The 21,042-nt window shown below is 33.1% G+C and overlaps 1 protein-coding gene and 1 pseudogene across 1 annotated transcript in view; one reads left to right on the forward strand and one right to left on the reverse strand.

The window, feature by feature from the left end:
• Positions 1–99: 99 nt before the first annotated feature.
• On the reverse strand, positions 100–6,006 carry LOC124373461 (annotated as a pseudogene).
• A 1,911-nt stretch (positions 6,007–7,917) lies between these two features.
• LOC124373460 (probable ATP-dependent RNA helicase pitchoune) overlaps positions 7,918–21,042 on the forward strand; it is a gene marked incomplete at its 3' end in the record, with an annotated part of 30,019 nt that continues 16,894 nt past the window's right edge. Inside the window, 6 exon segments of the mRNA XM_046831835.1 lie at positions 7,918–8,128; positions 12,069–12,173; positions 13,067–13,172; positions 14,197–14,349; positions 17,103–17,366; positions 17,773–17,922. Coding sequence (XP_046687791.1) covers positions 14,205–14,349; positions 17,103–17,366; positions 17,773–17,922 — 559 coding nt within the window.

A 21,042-nucleotide genomic window follows, 5' to 3' on the forward strand; every position in this document is an offset into this window, starting at 1 on the left:
ATATAATACATCATCATTCTATGTTCTTGTATATTGTACGAATGGTAATAGACATAACATTTTTAGACTATATATACATAAAGATTCACTATTACCTACTGATTTTGAAGAACGCCAAAATCTGACATATCCATCTTGACCTCCAGATATGACCAATTGATTTACAAGATCTTACTGCTACCCCTCGGACATGGTCCTTTGGTGACACTGATTGGTGTTCCATAGCTGAAATCTATGGATTCCCTGACTGAATGTTGAATCTTTCCACATTTCCAGAACTGTAACCGATGACAAACAAAATTTCCACAATGTGTGAGGCAAATTGATGTGGCTGTCAGATGTCGTTTCACAATTTCACCTTGAAGATTGTTTTGAATAAAGTTTCAAGTCACCCATTCTCTGTTTATGGAATGACCAAGTTGTAACAATTGGCAAACCAAGATGAACTGCTGCTATGTTATCCCATTCTTTTTTCACGTGTGGTTTCTGAAGTAAATTGAACAATTGGAGGCATTTGCAAATTAAGCGCATCATGTTTTCCCTTCTTCTTGGCTAACTTCCGGTTGTATGAAGCTTTGCCAAAACTTTTATTTGCAGTTTCTGAAACTGTATTAAAAACTCTTAATGATGAGTCACCTCCAGCAGACAGAATATTTTGACTATTTGCTCCATGAAATCTAATATAGGATGGAGGAGCCAGCATGACCTTCCCTTAACCGGAGTAATCGCACTCCTCCATCAGGCATGTCAAATATCCAGATTTTTATAGAATTATCTGGTGAGGATGTCACCATCAGAGGTTCATTTAGGGAAAACAATACAGACCAGAAATCGCAGCATCGTGCCCACTCAATAGCTGAGATGCAAACTTTTCTTTCTTCTAAGTTCCAAAATACTACATGGCCCGCCATGCTTCCAGAAGCCATGATAGGTGGGCCATCACTTCTAAAGTGTAATGATGTGACTGGTACCCAGTCTTGAGTGGAATTCTACCACTGTCATATCACATTTAATATTGTGTAATATTATTTTCCCATTTTCTAGTCCAATACCAACAACATCAATGGCAGTAGATTGTTCAAGTACCGTTACTGGACTATCCCATCCAGGAAAAAGTGTAAATGAGTTTAGAGGTTCTTAGATTCCATAACTGGAGAGAACCCTGCTGACTTCCAAATAAAACTTTATTTAGGTACAGTAAAAGGGTGGCATACAGTTGTTATTTGAAATACATCATTATCAAAGTTCAGCTCTAAATATAATTCCTCCGTTTTAATATCCCATACCTTAACAACACTTGATTCATCAACAGATTATGAGATGTGGGCCGAAAGGTAAAGAGGGCATGAATGAACTGGTCTTTCATGACCAGAGTATGTGTGTTTTTAGTTCAGTACCCCTCCTCCAAGCATAAACATTGTTTGAACTAGCTGTATAAAACGTGAAATGTATCTCCAGCCATACATGTAATATCATCTGCATGTAAATCACTAACAGCCAGTAGTTTTAAATGTGTACTTTCCATAAGAATGGAATGATTTACCTACACATGTAAACAATTACATTTTCTTTTCGTCTATGGATATATCTCACTACTAAAGGAATATGAATTGCTCACATAACCCAAAGCACGATGAGGTAGAAATATTTTACTAGAAACTAGGCATATTTACGTGACAGTGTCAGTGATCCTATTTGTGGTTATAAGTGACAAAATGCACTTTTATGGGTTAAAAAATGGGGATTAAATTAATCACATACATCGCCAAAACACAAAAAAGGTAAACACAAAGTAATAAGAAGAAATATAATAACTTTCACATTAAAATAAAGATAAAAACACAACCTAAAATCAAATTCTAACCAAAACAGACAACACGGTTTGTTGTCGTAACTCGACCATGTGGTCTTACTAACACCCACGGCCTTAGTAATTCAAAGTAATAACAATCATTACAAGAGGAGGATTTATCAGGAGATTCTAATTATATTGTCTTATAACTTAATTTATATATATTCGTACTGCGAACATATACTGTACCGAATAAAATAATAAATATTTCATAAATTCTTAAAAAATATATATAAAGGAAACATATTTTACAATGACAGTACAATATATATATATATATATATATATATATATATATATATATATATATATATATATATATATATATATAATATAACAATGATTATAGCCGATGCAAAGATCCAATGTTACTGGAAAAATAACAGACTAAATAATAATAATAATGAACCTTAATTATTTCGATTACATTTTAGTCATCAAGTTTCTAAATGCTTCAGACAATATAGCCTACTCACCCAGTTCATAATCTTAATTTGTGAACCGATTTATCTGTCTCGTGAAAGTTACATTTAACTTTAAATCAACATAAAACTTCATGGCCAGTTTGGAACGATTTCCATTAGTGACACAAAATCAGTACTATGATTTGTACATTCTATTGCTCCTCTTTCAACAGTTTAGTTCATTAATTTTAAAAGAATGCACCCTATTGTTGTAGTTGCATAAGATTAAGCATTGCCCCTCATTTATAGGCCATAGAAACCTATTGCAGCGCACACGTACCATGGCATGTGAACTGCTGTTAGATTCAATTGTAGGTTGAGTGTTGTATGTGTTTATGTTAGTATAGCTTACTTATAATGTAATGAATAAACGAATTCCAATTATTTCACAAAATTAATTTTTAATGTCATTCTAAACATTTGGTTCAAATCAGTTTAAAAATGTTTAAAGAGAAAAATTCTAACAATAATTAATTAACCTTATGCCACATACAAAATAATAACCTAAAATAATACTTTAATCCATCCATCAATATATTCTTTAATAACAATTGATTTTTCAATTTATATGTGAAATCAAATCCTATTTGAGGTTTTTTATTTGCATGCTCAAATACAGTACTAATTTATAGTGTACTTTTTTTAAATAATGTATAAATAAATGTTTTTCACAAAGTTTATTTAACTTTGAATATTTAATACTGTCCTCTTTTTTGCTTGAATGTCCTCTTTTTCACCCCAAAAGTTCTCCTTTTAGGAATTTACGTCTGGTCACCCTGTCCACGTATCAGTCCCCTCTGTTATAAATTTCTACATACGCCGCTATCTAAAACTCCTGTCGGGTACTTTTACTTTCGGACTGCGCTCTATGAAGAAATCAACTGGGAACTGAGTGCCTGTATAGAAATAATTATCTTCTTCATAGCACATGGACAAACTGGGACTCTACTTGAGAGGTTTCGTGTTTAATTCCGAGGAGATCAACCAGTATTTATAAATGGGTTTGAAATTAAATTAAATGAAATGAAAAAATGTCTTTATTAGAGGCGAAGTTAGGACTATAAAGTCCTCTCTACCACTTAACCTTGTAAAAAAAATTAAACTAACATACATATACATGTATAACTAAAAATAAATCTATTTATTTACCTTATACGTTAAAAGAATCTTAGCTTTAAAATAATAAAAAACAACATCTATAATTAATGTAACTTTATAAATATTTACAAAACTATAATAAGACATACACGCATTCATTCAACTTGTATTCAGTCGCCCTAAGTAACACATTCCAAGACGTTCATTTTTCAATATTAACTTTATTGTTTGTGGAAGGAATAAATCATTTATTCATTCCAAAGCCGCCAACCGCTATACCCCCTGAGCCCCCAGCATCAAGGCCCTGACCTCCGCCCCAAAGCGGAGCGCGCTTATCAATGGCTCTGACGTTTATAGGTAAGGCATTCCACAATCGGCAGGCAGAAACTGTAAACGACTTACTAAAGGTAGTTGTTCGATGAATTTGTATAGATAATAAGGATGTACCCCTCCTTGTACTTCGTTCACTTATTTCAGACATAAATTGAAAGTTGTTTGAAAGATAACTGGGACAATTTGTATTTAAAAGAGCGTGCAAACAGAATGAGTGAGTGGTAATCTTGAAGATCTTGTAATTTTAATATAGATAATTGTTTGAAGAAGGGCGTTACGTGATCATCACGTCTGAGATTGAAAACGAACCTAATGCAAAAGTTTTGAGCACGCTGGAGTCTATTTGAAAGCTCCACACTCATGTCGTTAATGACTATGTCACAGTAGTTGAAGTGAGGCAGTACAAAGAGTCTTTATCAGCATTATTTTAACTTTCTGTGGTAGATATGAAGCCAGCCCGCCGCTTGAGGCTGTGAACACCAGCAAAGACCCTATTACATATCAAAGAAGCCTGTTCAGTCCATCTTAAGTGTTTGTCAATAATAAGTCCTAGATTTTTTACTTTCTCTGAGTATTCTAGCTCTTGGTCATTTAGTTTTAATTTGGGAGCCGTAGTAAAGTCAATTTTACCAACAAGCTTTGAATGACCTATCATAATACACTGAGTTTTGTCTACGTTTAATTTTAGTCCGTGTTTCCAAGTCCAGTGAGTAACAGCGTCAATATCGGAATTCATGAGAGTCACACAAGTTTGTATGTCCCCTTATAGAAAAGTGGCGGTATATTTGTAAGTCATCTGCATATAGGTGAAAATTGGAATGAGTAATTTGAGTAGTAATGTCATTGATGTACAGTGAAAATAAAAGTGGCCCCAGGACTGAACCCTGTGGAACTCCACAAGTGACTGGTCTCCATCTCGACTGCTTCTCACCCGAACCTGACACTGGCGTCGTCCCGAAAGATAAGACTCAACCCACTTGACACTACCATAAGAGAAACCATCCTTCCTAAGTTTGATGAGGAGAAGGGGATAATAAACACAGTCAAAAGCCTTTGAAAAGTCGAAAAGGGTAAAAAATTGTTACCTGACTCTTATCAATTCCAAGGCGTATATCATCAACTATTTTTAGAAGTGCAGTAGTAGTGCTGTGGTTGGAGCGAAAACCAGATTGAAAATTTGATAAAATGTTATTACTTTCAAGGTATATTGAAAATTTGCTGATGAACAATCCGCTCCAAACACTTTGATAAAGCAGGGAGTATACTTGTTGGCCTGAATTGTAAAGGATTTTTGTGGACAGGAACATTTCTGAAGTGGGCGAACTAAAGCAGACTTCCATGTCAATGGGAACATTGAAGTAGCCAGAGATTTATTGAAAATATCAGTGATAGTTAGAAGAGTGACTGGAAGAGTATATTTTATTAACCTTATAGGAATGCCATCGGCCCCGACTGGGTTACTGGACATCTTTATAATAGACTTTAACACATCTATCTCTGTTACCGGAGTGAAAGAGAACTGAAACTCAGGTTTATCAAAAGTAGCACCTTCGAGCTCGGAGATATACTCCTGAGCCCCAGACTGATCAACAGGAATCTCAACAAAGAAGTTGTTAATTTCATCGAGATTAAGGGAAACCGGGAGTAAGTGTTAGGCTTGCCAACTCCAAGATCTTTTAGTTTTGACCATAAAATTCTGCTAGATTGTTTTTTAGACAGGGAAGAGTAGTAAAACCTGATCTTGGCATTTCTAATTTGTTGTTGCACATTGTTCCTTAATTTTTTATATGCAGCCCAGTCATCACGTAACTTGGATCGATTAGCCTTAAGGAAAGCTCTATCTCTTTGCTTCCGAAGGTGTCGAATAAATTCTGAGATCCATGGAGCAGGCTGTTTGGTTACTCTTTTTGAAACAAATGGAGCGTGTTTATCAAGAAGACCATTCATTAATGAATTAAATTTTGATACCATAATGTCCACATTATCAGCCGATGTGACCTCATGCCATGGAGTTAGAGAAGCATCGATAAGCAGGGAATAAAGATTGATATTTTTGTAGTTTCTATAAAACATAACTTTTGGTTCGATCTTGGGAGTTCTTAGTTTATAAGCAAGAAAAATAAGGCCATGTTTGGAAAGGCCAGGAGCAGGAAGTTGCCCGTGGTGCGCAACCAGGGTTTGGTCACAGACAGCAATGATATCAAGCCAGGTGTCGGCAGTCTCAGTGTGGTGAGTGGCTAGCAGAGGAAGTATGGTCATGTTCCACGAGTAAAACATATTAGTTAAAAAAGTTTGGTCATAAGTAATTAGTCCAAGTAAATCAGTATTAAAAATCTCCCATCACAATAACATGACTGTAGTGAGCCAAAAAACCCAGAAGATCATGTTCGAACTCAGCCATGTAGCCCAGGTGAGGAGCTCTGTAACAAACAGCAATTACAATGTGTGCTCCATTAACACAGACGTCCAGAAACATGTATTCTGGCCGTCCATCTCTGAATGTATCGGATGATAGCAGGACAGAGACAAGGAAGTGTAACCTGACGTACACAGTTACCCCGCCACCACCTTTGTGCAGTCGATCATTTCTGTACAGGTTAAAACCTGGAACTCGACACTTCTGTCACTTAAGTGAGGTTTCAACCAGGTTTCTGAAATTAGAATAATGTCAACAGGAGATGGTTGAAAAATGGAACGAAATTCATCAATGTGGCCATAAAGAGATTGTGCATTGACATGAGCTGCCTTTAAGAAGTTTAAGAAAGGAGTGAGAGATTAGCAGAGAAGATCTGGGAGGGCTGACGGAAGCACGCGCTGGCTCGGGGCAGCACCGTCAGACGCCAGCACCACAACAAGCCGCGAGGCTCCGCGGGCCGCGACCGACAGACCGTGGCTGCGTCACTGCAGGCAACCCTTTCATGCAACACACACAAACATTTCCAACTTCACCGTGTAGTTTTAATGTACAAAACTTAAAACTAACATTATTCGAAAAAGGGCTATATATGACCACATAAGTAACATACAGTAACACAAAATAGATCCATCAGCTCAAATAAATACAATCTAATCAACTAAAATAAACAAAAATAAACAAAACCATAACAATAATGCTAAAATAGTGTCTAAATAAATAACCACAGTTGACTTCCACTTACTTAAAAAAAACTCACAATTTAAACAAATCAATTATAATATAATAAACATTAGATATAAGTAATACTATTTACAATTTACCACACATTTGTGTATGTATTATGACTATTGATTATTATGTGAGATTTAATAGAAAATATCATAGTTTTGTAAAAAAAATTAATGTTCTGAATGTTTTAAAGAGTAATATATTGTGTAACGAAATAAAAGTGATATTTATGAAATAAATATATTATATAAATACAATATTTTATTATTCTACTAAAACAGAAAATAGTAAATGGTGGAAATCTATTGCAAAAAATATTATTTTACTGTAAACTTGTATAGAACAATATAAATAACAATTATTATACGATTTTATGAAGTACGTGTTTAGATAAACGAATTTCTCATACAAACTTTTAATACAACTGAATAATATATCAATGAAACAGAAACAACCCCTCTACAAATTTATTTTTTTCAACAAAACTGCAGTTGTACTGATAGTAAATTTGTTTTCTAATGTTTGGCTTTACATTTCCTTTTATTGCGATTGTTCCAGCGTGTGGTATTTCTTTTTGACTATTCACAAGAAGGGGAGTTAACACTACAGACCCATATAAACTAATCTGGTTCTTCAGGTTTTCTGATTTTTGAACTTTTACAAACGGCGGTCTCCTTCCACTTAATCTCTCCTTTCAAGACTTGTTTACCTATTCCTCATCCGGTGCTATCGAAAATAAATATATTTCTTTCGACATAATGAGGCTGTTTCTTGAAAAGTTGGGAATTTGGGAAATATTGAAATATTCCATCACTCTTAAATAGAGTTTTTTATTACTTTTGACCAGTGTAATATCCTACATTTCGTAACTTTGGAAATATAATTGTTTTAGGTAATATGGGATTTTATACTATGGCTTCTCTCTCATGGGCTTGTATATTCTATGGATATAATACCCTAATACACTGTCTGCATGAGAAAAACTCACGTGTACTAAAATGTTGTATTGACTACTCGACTGTCACACTCGGTGCCTGCCTCTTGTAGTCTTGTGTCTTGTTTTATATTGTAGGTTAGACTGAACACGCGAGTGATTGTTTACTTCTGTTTTGTTGTTTTGTGCTTTATTTTGTTAGAATAAAGTAATGTCTATTGAGAAGAATTCTGTAATGCAGAAGAAGAGAAATAAAAACAAGAAAAAGATTAATGCAAATCAAGATGGACCAAGTAATGAGAGTGAGTATATCCAGAAATTAATTGATAGTTTTAGGTTAAGTAATGATTTTATTTACTTTATGGACCTGTGTTAATTGTATCGCTCATGTTAAATTTATTAAGTTTGATGTGCATTTTTTACAAAGTATAAAATATAATATGTAGGTTTATGTTTTATTGTAAAGTTTGGGCCTTGTTCTTTAACCCTTAATATGAAGTGATGTTCTGAAACTAAAGCCATTTTTAGACAGTATGTATGAGTTATGTAAACAGCTTAAAAGCTATTATTATGGTTGTTATTTAACAAATAAATGCCTAGTAGAGCATAAAATAAACATAAATCAAGTGGGTTTTTATTTTTATAATAGTAAAGGCAAAAAATGCAAAATGGATGTTTTGGACTTGGTACACATAGGCTATGTAAGATAATCACTGAAGTTTGAGTATGATAAGCGGACCCGCTTTTTTACATATCGAAAGTATCATACAATATTTAGTTTATTATACTTGTCAATCTATTCAACCGATAGTCATTAATTTGAACAATAACTAAAATTATCTGCACCAACTGTAGCCGACGTGATACTGGCTATAGATTCCATCCATAGTACTTGGACCTAAGTTCATCAACTTAACCCATGCAAAATATATATTAATTTCATAACGTGAAGATAAATACTATAACTAAGGATTTAAATGAACAAAGACTATGTTTATGATAATAATCACCATTTATAGCGGCCATTTTCACGACTACACTCATTTAACAAGACAAGTTCTGAGAAACCCTAGAGATGGACCCGTACCTCAAAAACATACAAGCCGATTTTGATAAAACTTTTTATATGCATTTTAGACACAGTCTACTATACTACAATATAAGCCTTATTCTTATGCCATGCATATTTTCAGAGATATATCGATTTTATATGTAAAATACTTGAAAATAACTTATGGATGGGCGTACCTCAAAAATGTACGAGCTGATTTTGATAACACTTTCTATACACATTCAATACATGGTCTACTATACTACAGTACAACCCTCATGCTTAGGCTGCGCTTATTTTTGGAGCCACACTGATGTGCTGACAAAACCAATCTATGGATAGTTGTACCTTAAAAACATACGAATCGATTTTGATAAAACTTTAAATACACATTTGAGACACAGTCAACTATACTATACAAGGAAACATAAACACAATGAGATTCGTGTAGGTTAAAAGTATAATAGAAAACAATAGATTTTGATTTCAGGACGGCTAATATTGTTAAAACTTTGTTATAACATTCCTTATGGATAGGTGCTCACTGTGAACATGGAATCAGTATATTATTTAAGTCTCTAGTTGATGCCATGCTTGATTTTGTGGAGTCAGTTGATTAGATTAGTTAAATGTAGTAAACTAAACATTAAGTTTACAAATATCCCATTTTGCTTTCAAAATAGTTTAAAAAAATTGATTCTTTGGTTAATTCCAAGAGACACAATCTTTTACTATTTTTTATCGTTTGAATATGGGAAGAATGACTTTTCCTATAGTTTAGAAGACAAACAAAAATTATCAATTGAGATAATACTATTCAGACAACATATTAAAATTCCAGAGTAAATCATGATTCTGCCTCATGAAGTTGACTTGTTTTGCACCCACATCTCAGAAGTTCACCGGCAGCTGTTGGCCATAAGTAAATCATTAAATTTTGGTCACCAATTTGAGGGTGTATCAATTATAAACTGGACTGAATTTAAAAAAAAAATTGAAATACATTTCTTTCCCGTTGAATTGGGAGTTTTTCATCATTATTAAAACTCCTTGAATATTCTCTTAGCCATTGGAACAGAAACGCTTCCACTGCTTCATTGTCCTTGAAACACTGGCCTCCAAACTCATCTTTAAGGAGTCCAAAAAGATGAAATTCACAAGTCTGGGCTGGGCTGTCGTATAGATGTTTCAATGTTTCCTATCCTAAAGCAACCAATGTTTGCCTTGTAGCGTTTGCCGCACATGTCCTGACATTGTCATATAGAAAAATGACACTTCAGGCCTTCAAAATGATAATTTTTCGGCATCCAGTTTCACAATTTTGTACATTTCATTAATTGTGCATTGATTATATAAAAAATCAACATGAAAAGCACTTTGGGTGGAAGGTCCCCGGTTTCTGTTTTGCTGTAAAGATTTCATGTCTTTTCACCTTCACCTTCGCGTTCCGGTATTGGAAAGTTAACGAATACACCTCTGTTTTACATTAAATTTAAGTCTTCAAAGACAATACTTCTTATATTTCAGCCTTTTCTAACCACTGTTCAAATAACAATATTGTATTGTTATTGTACTGTATACTATTAAATGTAACTATAAATTGTAGAACATTTTAAGTATAAACTGCATAATTAGTAGTACAATTAATATCAAAGACAAACTACTGTGTAATTTTCATTATAGATTGTGCCATTGACGAATTAAAACCATTTAATACATTGGAAATACTATTTAAACTGTTATAGAATCCACCTGTAGATACTTTATGATTAGGCTTCTCGAGCCTGTAAATGTATTTATTATTTTCTTGATCAGAACAACAGCAAAATCAATTATAAACACAAGAAATATACTATAGCTAGTCACAATTTTGCTCTGAGTTACTCTTAGCTATGAATACTGAAATAATAAATTTTCATATATGCTTCCGCCTTTTTAAAAATGTCACAGGGCTCTGTCACATTATTTTGTTTTAAGTGCTTTTATTTAGGTTTAGGCTACAGACCTAGATTATGAAAATAATTGCATTTGAAGCAGCTCATTAACTGCTTGTAAGTTAATAATACATTTATTTTAAGGTTATGTTAAACCAGATAATAAAATTAGAGGGCTTGTAACAAGATTGAATATGATGTACAAAACTCACATACTTTTAATTTGAAAGTAGTTTTTTTAGTACTGTAACAGTTTCCTGATTTAAAAAATATAATTTAATAGAGATACCAAAAGAAATTTGCTATAGATATAGTTTTAGTAGAAAATGTAAATTGATGTAATCTTATTTTATTTTTCTTCATAGAGTTTACCATTAATAACTAATACACATCATGACACTACTTTTTGGGTAAGTCCTATGAACAACTCAGCCAACCATCCATTTAATCAGTAAATTAATGCGGTTGTAAATTATAGTTTTCTGTAAGCATAATCCTTTCATAGCTTTTCACCAAGTAATTCCTTGTCTTGGAAAAGTATGACCATCAGGAGCAGTTTTAAATCAGGACTGAGGAGTGGATGGTCCATAGACATTTATCCGCACTTTTGTTGTTGCCAAAAACATTAGGTTGGACATTTTACGTGAAACAGAATGACACATTTTGATAGTAGTGGCTCCCGCAGTATTGAAATTGACAACTATGTTTTAATAAGGCTTCACAATACCAATACTTTTTTGTATTTATTATTATTCATTACACCTTCCTCAAGTACTTTGTCAATACTGGTGTAGATGGATTTTTTCATTTAAGACTACAGTAACACTACAGAATTCACAGGAAACAGGATTATAATTAAAATGTAGGAAATAATGTTCCGTACCAAACAACCAATGCAGGCAGAGGGTTGAAATAACAGTTACAGTAATAGGAACAGGCTAAAAGTGACTACTATGAATCTGCATTGCTGGATGCTCTTTTGTTAAAAACTATGTACGATAAGTTCTTTTTCAAAAAAATTGCTGTCATACAAATTTGTTATATTTTAACCTTTCAATTAGCATGTATCCATCTAGATACATCGTCCTGACTGTGACAACTCTGAGCAATGTAACGCTCTCTGTATACTACCAAGAAAAAAGTTAAGCGCTATTGTATGTACAATACGATACACACTTTTGAAAATATTGTATGTAAAAAGTTTGGTTTCTTTAAATTTGCTTATTTTAAAATATGAATTTTAATTTTACTTTTCAGGCCCTGATAAATCAAACGTTCAAAACGGATCAGTTGCTGGATTGTCTGGCCCATTAATAGGACAAAAGAGGAAGTTGGAAGGACATAAAATGGAAGTGTTGAACAGTAAGTTTCCTTAATAAATTATGGTTTAGTGAAAGAATTATGCTTTTTATGTGATTTTTTTTATTGTTTTATCAAGCTTTATTTTATATATACGGTATATTACCCTAAAGACTACATTGGAGAAACATCTACGTCACTTAGGCTGAGGATGAACAATCATCGTGCCGATGTTCGACATCAAAATTTACTTAGACCCATATCTGCACATGCTGTCCAACACAATAAAACCTTTGAAAATTGTTTCTCTCTAATTGGCATCAAGGAGTTTCAAAATTATGACAATAAAGACTACACCAAATTATTACTAAGAAGATATGAACAAGCAAACATAATGGCTCTTCAATCAAAATCACCAGTTGGATTAAATTTGAGACACAGTTAATTTTAATTGTAATGTATTATTCAAACATTTTATCTATCTCTGTGTTTAGGAAAGGTTACATGTTTAATTAATTTACATGTTTTGATACCATATGTTTTTGTTGTTTGAAATGTTTTTATAACCTTCATTCTTTTGTTTGTTTATATTTTATTATGTACATGCTTTTGATAATGTTACTGAAAAGTAACGAAATATTAAGCATTTCGATTTGAAGAAACGTGTTTTGTTTTCTCTTATACCTATATATATATATATATATATACACACTCTTCCAAGTATTTTAAAGTTTAAACAAAACAAAGAAACCAGTGTTCATGTTTAAATTTTTGAGTTCCCAGAACCCACTGATTTAATAAAACAGAGAAACAGAACCCAAATCAAGAATTAAAAACAAACACACACACAGACACATTTTTTGTATGTGTATGTATGATGTTTTATGTTGTTTACTTACATGTATAATTTTTATTTTATAGAAATAAAGTGTTGATTTAATATCTAATATTATTAGGGAAAAAGAAAAAGAAACTTAGACATGTTCCTGAAACCATTAATGAAGAGGAAGACGAGGAAGAAAACATAACAAGTGAAATCCTCAGAAAATACCAACATTCCAGGTTAGTGTTATTTTAGTAATGATTGATATACAAACGATTATTTATTTATTTGTGTGCTTATTTAGTTATCTCACTGTTAAATTAATGTTTACCACATATGGAGTATTATAACATCTTTTAGTACCTAAAAAATGTTAGACATTTAATATTATTTTCCAAATTTCAAAGATGGAATTAAATGAAATGGCATGTACATTTTTCTTCACACAACATAAGATATGGTGGGAAGGGGTGATTCAATGAGGAACTTCAGTTCAGCTCCATTTCACCTTCTGCTTTGTGCAGCGCTTGTTTACAGATGCTGAACTAAACATTACAGTTTCTCTTGTTGCTTTTTCCTTATTGAATGTTAATAGAAATTTCAATTTCTATTGCATTCTGGGAAAAAACATGGTATGATAATAAATAACAGTGTAACATTGAAATCAAATATTAAAAGCCCTTTAATCTGTAGCAATATTATTGCAATTAATTGTATCAATTAAAAAAAGTCACAGTTAAGTTATGGAACAAGGGTATACATAATTTATGTCAATTCCAAGGCGTCATGTAGGCTACTAATAGATGTTGGATCTACTTTAGTAAAATTTTGATATTAAAGAAATCTTTCTGTGAACCACCCATAGCTCTATCACTATCATATGTATTCTTTAATACTTCTGTGCTTCTAGCTCATTGACCCTATCCCTTCTCCTCCCCCCCCCCCCTTGTAAGACATTCCTTTTACTGAAAGAATGTCAATTAGTTCAATTTGCAGCCATTTATTTTTGATACTGATTTTCATGTAAAAGAGACCTTAACGAGTTTATAACTAAAGTTGTTCTTATTCAAGAAGTGCAAGATATATTGGAAGTTTATTGTAAATTTAAGAGATGAAAATAGTACATTAATAACTTTTTGTACAATAAAATACTATACATAAAGTAATGCAGCTGAGAATTGGAAATAAAACACTATATTTTGAATTTTCTTATGACAACAGCTTTAATGCAATGCAAATAATCGTTATTTTATTTTGTTGCAGAACCAGTCATGAAAAAGAATAAGAAAAAGAAGAAATCACAGCTAACAGAAACTGCAGAGAGTGAAAATAGTGGCAAATTAAATGAGAGTAGTGATAGTGAAGAGAATAATACAAATGTTAAAGAAGCTCAAAGCAATGATGTATCCAGCCAACGTAAGTACAATACTTTTTGTGAAACACTTTACTATATACTACCAAGTAAAGGCATAAACTAGCTAGCACAATAACTGGTCAACCCACTACACTCAACTCACTATACGGGTGACATTTTTAAAAGGATCACCATTTTGATCTTGGAAAGTATAAATCTGACAGTAAAATTTAAATAGGAAACCTTGTTTTTAGAGACATTTAAAGACTGTCACCATTTTCCAACATGGCAGTTAGTATTGTTTTTTATTACGGAACAATCTGTATATTATTATTACTATTTTTTATGAGAAAAGTAATTTTAAGACTTTCTTATTCTTGCTACTTTTTAAATATTTACCTTAATAAAGAAGGTATGTGAGCTCCAAGTTTTGAGATTTCTTATGGAGTTTAAGATTGAGAAAATTTTTTTTAATAGGTGTCCCGTTAATGAAAGCTCTAAACTGTAAATATAACTTATTCGTGTTAAGAGCATTTCCCTTTATTCTAAGTGTCTGAATAGAAAATGACATATTGTTAAATTAAAGCTTCTTACCTACTACTTCCAGCTACTAAATGGTGTTTGAAAAAACATACTTAACCCTTCGTACGCTGTAAGCGGAATATTCCGCCGAGTAAATCTAACTCGAAACGTTCTAAGCGGAATAGATCGCGGAATTCCATGACAACGCAATATATTTACGTTAGTTCTACAAATTGCCGCCAGAATGCTTGAGAGTGAATAGTTGGTGATCTAATATGACGCAATGTGAAGCGTGACTCATCAAAACAGCTGGGACCAATCACAACGGAAGTTTTTGTTTGCTTTGTCAGTCCGCGCCATCGCCAGTGAGCAAGCTGTACGCTCTAAGCGAAAATACTCGCGCGTGACAGTCAGCTGCCGGCGGACGCTATGTACTGTTGTTTATTGTTAATAACCTGCTGTACTGCTTTAGCTGTCTATTATGCGAGATTATCCATATTGATAATGTGATAAACTATACATCTATGTAAAACATGTGAGGCCAAGCCTGCCCTCCACCCAGATGAGTGTTTTGAGATTTACCACACACAAGTCCAATATTAGTGTGCCTTTTTTATTTTTGTACCATTTTGTGTTCTTTATATATTTTATATTTGTCATGGATTTGTTCCCTTCGTTATCTACTAATTTTGTATAAATAATATGAATTACGTTGTGTTAACTTTTGCTACTTTCAGAAAAGTTTATTGGACTTTATATACTGCGTGTATATTTACATGTATGATGTACTCATATGTAAATAAAATAAAAGCAATACAAAAACTATCATGTGTTTTCAGCAGTTGCAAGACCAATAAACATAAAAAAATATATAACTTTACAAAAATTAAAAATGATTTTTTTTTATTGAGCATTAGAGCAATTTAGACAACTTGCTTTCAGCGTACGAAGGGTTAAATTTTTTTAATGTATATTTACAAATATTTCAGAAACAAAGGGAAATTTTCAAATTTAAGATGTTTTATTTTAAAAATAAAATAAAGGCTGATGAGAGTCTGAAGATAATAAGGGGATGGTTATTATAATTTATAAACAATTATATTGAAACTTAAAAAATTGATGATTGACAAGTTAATTTATGCTCTTTTTAAAACATGTTTATACTTGTAAAGTATTATTTTGAAAAATAATAAAATATCATAAGGTTGTATGGTGTGCTTAGAAAACTGTAATTTATCTCGTTTGAAATAAATAACTATGACTTGAATATGATTAATCAGCAACTATTTGTATTTAATTTTTAGTGCTTAGGTTTGGTTTTGTTCAAATTTTATATATTTTTGGATTTGTTCTATATAACATCAAAATGTACATATTATCTTTTTTGTTTTACTTTTGAATCTTATAATAGCAGAATTGTTAAATTTAATTGGAATCTTCATGAACCAAAGTGGAATTTTGAAAGTCAGAAAAGGGTACTTTGGGATTATACCGACCACACCCAGACATGAATCGTTATTTGACATTTTGCTTCTACTGATTACTAGATTAGCGTAGAACAATATTTCGTCAATATAAAACAGGAATTTTCTTATAGCAAACCCCTCCCCATCCTCAGGCAGAGGTCAAAGTCGAGCGGTCTAGTAGATAACGTGATTGCAGAGTCTCACCGCCCGTTCAGCTGGTGCGTCGCTTTGTTGTACTTCCGTGTTTTACCTCTACATTTCTCCAAACACAAAAATTCAACAAAAACAAACATTACCAAACAAAAACTAAACTCTTTCTTAAAAAAAAAAAACACTCAAAATGCGAGTGCCTCCGGTCATCCGCGTGTGCCTCGGCAGCACCTTCGGTGCAGCGCCGTGCTAATGTCAACGAAAGAAAAACATCCCTCGAGATAGTACCTATCAGTAAAATATCAACTTCTAGAGGGGCTGATCAGAAATACAAATTGAATTGTAATGGAAAGGCAATTATGTACCGTGCATAAACTTAAATAATCATGTGATGCCGCGCGGCCTGCCGTAATCGGGATTCTCGAGAAAGATAAGATAACAGCGACAACAATACCGATCACAATACCTGGAAATGCTTGTAATTTTGTAATTAAAGCGTTGTTTTTCCGTTCTATCATGTTTGTTCCTATAAATTTATATTTTTGTGTTCTTCATACTGGTGTGGTCGGTATAATCCCAAAGTACCCAGAAAAGGATATAACTATTCAAGTTCAACAATCAATGAAGAGGTGATGAAATTAAAATTAAAATGTTGTAAATCTAATGTTGTTGTTTAGTGCCTGGTTCCAATATCACATTGGACCTGCTGCTGAAGGACTCCTTGTTCTCTGCGCTGGAGGGTCGGGTTAGTGAGGAGACTCTGAAGGCCGTAGAGGAGATGGGGTTCACCAAGATGACAGAGATACAGGCCAAGGCCATCCCACCGCTGCTAGAGGGTCGAGACGTCGTGGCTTCTGCAAAGACCGGCTCCGGCAAGACCCTTGCCTTCCTGATTCCTGCTATAGAACTTGTACACAAGCTACAGTTCATGCCTAGAAATGGTATGTGTTAGTCAACACTATCCAGGGCCGTGTTATATGACATTTAATTAATATCCAAGTGGTTAAAAATTGATTGTTTACTATTATGTCATTAAATAATCTAATTTTTGTTCTTTGCAAATGAATTCGAGTCCAGTTATTGGTATATTCTCTGATAAAATGTGTTCAAATAACTGAGTCTAGTAATAATTTTTTGCCAAAACCAAAATTAGCAATTCCTTGGAAGTATTCCAAATCGCTCCATGTTGCAAAGAAGTGATTCAAGTCCACTTTTTCTACAACCTTGTGAATAGCCTTTGGTTATGACTGACTTATTTACATTCAAACTATATTTGTTATACTCTAAAGAAGTCCCAGAAGAACAATCATCTGTTTGTAAAGGATATTTACTATATGGTGTTTCTAGGAGTTGGATGTATCATCATCTCCCCCACCAGAGAACTGTCCATGCAGACGTTTGGCGTGTTGAAGGAGCTGATGACCCACCATCACCTCACCTATGGCCTCATAATGGGTGGTGCCAGCAGGTCCACTGAGGCACAGAAACTGGCTAAAGGTATGGCTTTCATTGTTGATTTAAATTCTAATTGTGTTTTACATCAATTGTCTAGCTGTGTAGTGTAGTGCAGCAGAAGCTTAGTAATAGGCTCATTTTTTTTTTTCTTTCAAATATATGTACAATATTACAATACAATCTGTACAATTAACTTCTAAATTTTTACAATAACGAACGAAGTTTGAAATGTGAACAAAGAATAAGAAATAATCATCATAGAATAAACATCATAAAAATAACATCATGTATAAAAACATTGTCCTCGGGAAATGAGCCTGCATGGGCTATAATGCCTGTGTGCAGACTCGAGTTGCTCACGCCTGAAGAAATAACGGACTGGATATAATTTTAAAAAAATGAATATAAATATAATACAAAATAATACACCACATACATACATACACACACACTCATACATACGTATATACATATACATGCATGCACATACATACGCGAATATGCAATAAATATATTAAAAGGAAAAAACCGCGTAATTTTGATTTGTACCTGTTTTAAAGCATTGAATATTATTAATTTTAAAACATATACATATTAGCAACAATGGTAAATAAGCAGGGTCACCGCAGATTATAATAGGTTAGTGATAATGAATGATGATGGGATAGGGGTGGTGGCTGTTTTACATGTCAAACTGTCCGCCCGTAGTTCGTAGACAACACTGACTCGGCCTCCTCAATAGACAATGATAATAACCACTGGTTAACTTTCTTTTTAAAAATAATTGTAGAAATTTCATTGAAAAAACTAAAATTTGGAAACTGTTTACTCATATTTATAAAAAGTACATGAGCTAGATAGTATGAGTTGGTGTTAGAATAAGATTTAGTTAATTGCAGTGGTAGAATTCCTGTTGATCTAGAATAACGTGTGTTATGGGTGTGTTGAGTTCTTACAAATAAATCATCTAAATTTTTATACATGTGTATTAAAAAAGATTTTATAAAAAGTTGTCTTATTGTAAACATTTTAGTTTCTTGAAATAAAATGGATGTTGAAAACCTATGACATTTTTTAAAAACTACTTTCAAAATTGATTTCTGAACCGTAAAAAGAGGATTAAGATTTGATTTATAAGCTGCCCCCCAAGAAATTATCCCAAATGCAAAAAGAGATTGCACGTATGCATAATATACCATTTTCATTTCTTGAACAGCAAGAATATCCCTAAGGTTCTTAAAGGCAAAGATATACTTTCGGGTGTTTGAGATATTCAATATGATCTGACCATTTCAAACGGAAATCTAAAATAACGCCAAGATATTTATACGAGTTTATTTTTTCGATTGCTTCGCAAATACAGGTACTGTTACTATGATTTCCACAATTATGTATGATCAGATTTTCTAAGTCTTTCCATTGTCTTTATTGCACAATAAATTGTTGCCTGAACATTTAAAATTAAACTAAACAAATACCTTTATTAAAGAGGCGGAGTTAGGGCAATCAAGCCTTCTCTACCACTCAATCTCAATCAGTATTGTATACAGTAAATTCACAATAGTTTGATATAATTGCGGTAAATTATTAACTTATACTATAAATGGAAAATAACAATCAATGCTTAACGTATTCAAAATGAAATGAAATGAAAGTAAAAATCTGTTTATTGAAATGAATTTATATATGATATATAAAGTATTCTTGTGATAAATACAAGAAAAATTCAAATGAAGAGCAAGAGTCAAAGATTCAGTAAATTACTCTATACACTGTTTGGTCATATGACCATAACAAGCAACTCCACCCATCACCCCCACTGGCCCAAATTTGAAGGAAATGAAAATTCTGCTTACTAAAGCCGGTGTAAGATATAATTCCTATTAGTCTTTTCTTCATAAGGAAGATTATAATGAGTATTTCCTCTCAACAATTTATAAGAAGTTATATATAAAGTAAATGTGTATATATATATATATATATATATATATATATATATATATATATATATATATATATATATGAAGCCTGTTCAAAACATATTGAAACTTTTTAATTTCTACAGGTTACGTTTATTAATTTTTTAATATTTTTCGGTGGTGTAATGTTGGTACACGTGTCTCTGACATGTGCCAACAATTTCGGTCATTTTGAATGTTATGTTAATTGTTGTGATTTGCTTGGACATGTCATGGCTCATCTTCAATTTGTGCCTATACGAAAAAATGGATCAAAGAATCTGTATTATATCTTGTTTTTAAAAAAGGAATTAAGTACATGGACATATTCCTAATGTTATCTGTAGCTTATAGAGAAGCTACCTTGACGAACCAGCGTTTAAAGGTGGTACAAAACGCTCTTAGAGGGCTGAGAAGATGTGAATGGCGAACAGCGTGCTGGACGCCCGAGCAAGTCAAGGACAAACTGAAACATTGATGAAGTGAAGAAAATAGTATTTGCCAATCTTCGAATCACCGTTAGAGAAGTTACCAAGGACCTGAACATTTCAATTGGCTCGTGCCTTCTATTTTTACCAATGATTTTGGCATGAGATGGGTCGCCACGAAATTCGTACAAAAATTACTCAATTACGACAAAAAACAGCAGCGCATTATCATTGCTAATGAGCTGTTTGGATTCTATCAGTAATGACCCAAATTTGCTACAGAGGATCATAACCAGTGACGAATCATGGGTTTATGGTTATGACGTAGAAACTAAAGCTCAATCATCCCGATGGAAGCTGCTGCTTGATCCAAGTTCGGTTGAATGTAAAAGTTATGCTTACAGATTTTTATCCAATTGCAGGGGCGTGGTGCATCATGAATTCTTGCCACAGGTTAGAATTGTCAATGAAGAATATTATCTGCATGTCATGCGCAATTTGCATGAAACAATCCGCCAGAAAAAAGGAAGATCCGCGGAAGAACAAAAATTGGCTTTTGCACCACTATAACCACCCTGCTCACACATTGTTACTTGTGTCCAATTTTTTTGGCCAAAACAAACACACAATGATGCCGCAGCCACTGTATTCTCCATATCTTGCCCCCTGTGATTTTTTCTTATTCCCGAAACTGAAGAGACCCATGAAAGGAAGACGCTGCACTATGATTGACAAGATAAAGACAGCATCGAAGGAGGAGCTGAACAAGATCACAA

Source organism: Homalodisca vitripennis, unplaced genomic scaffold (genome assembly GCF_021130785.1).
Source record: "Homalodisca vitripennis isolate AUS2020 unplaced genomic scaffold, UT_GWSS_2.1 ScUCBcl_5637;HRSCAF=12453, whole genome shotgun sequence".
In the NCBI taxonomy this organism is placed as follows: domain Eukaryota; kingdom Metazoa; phylum Arthropoda; class Insecta; order Hemiptera; family Cicadellidae; genus Homalodisca; species Homalodisca vitripennis.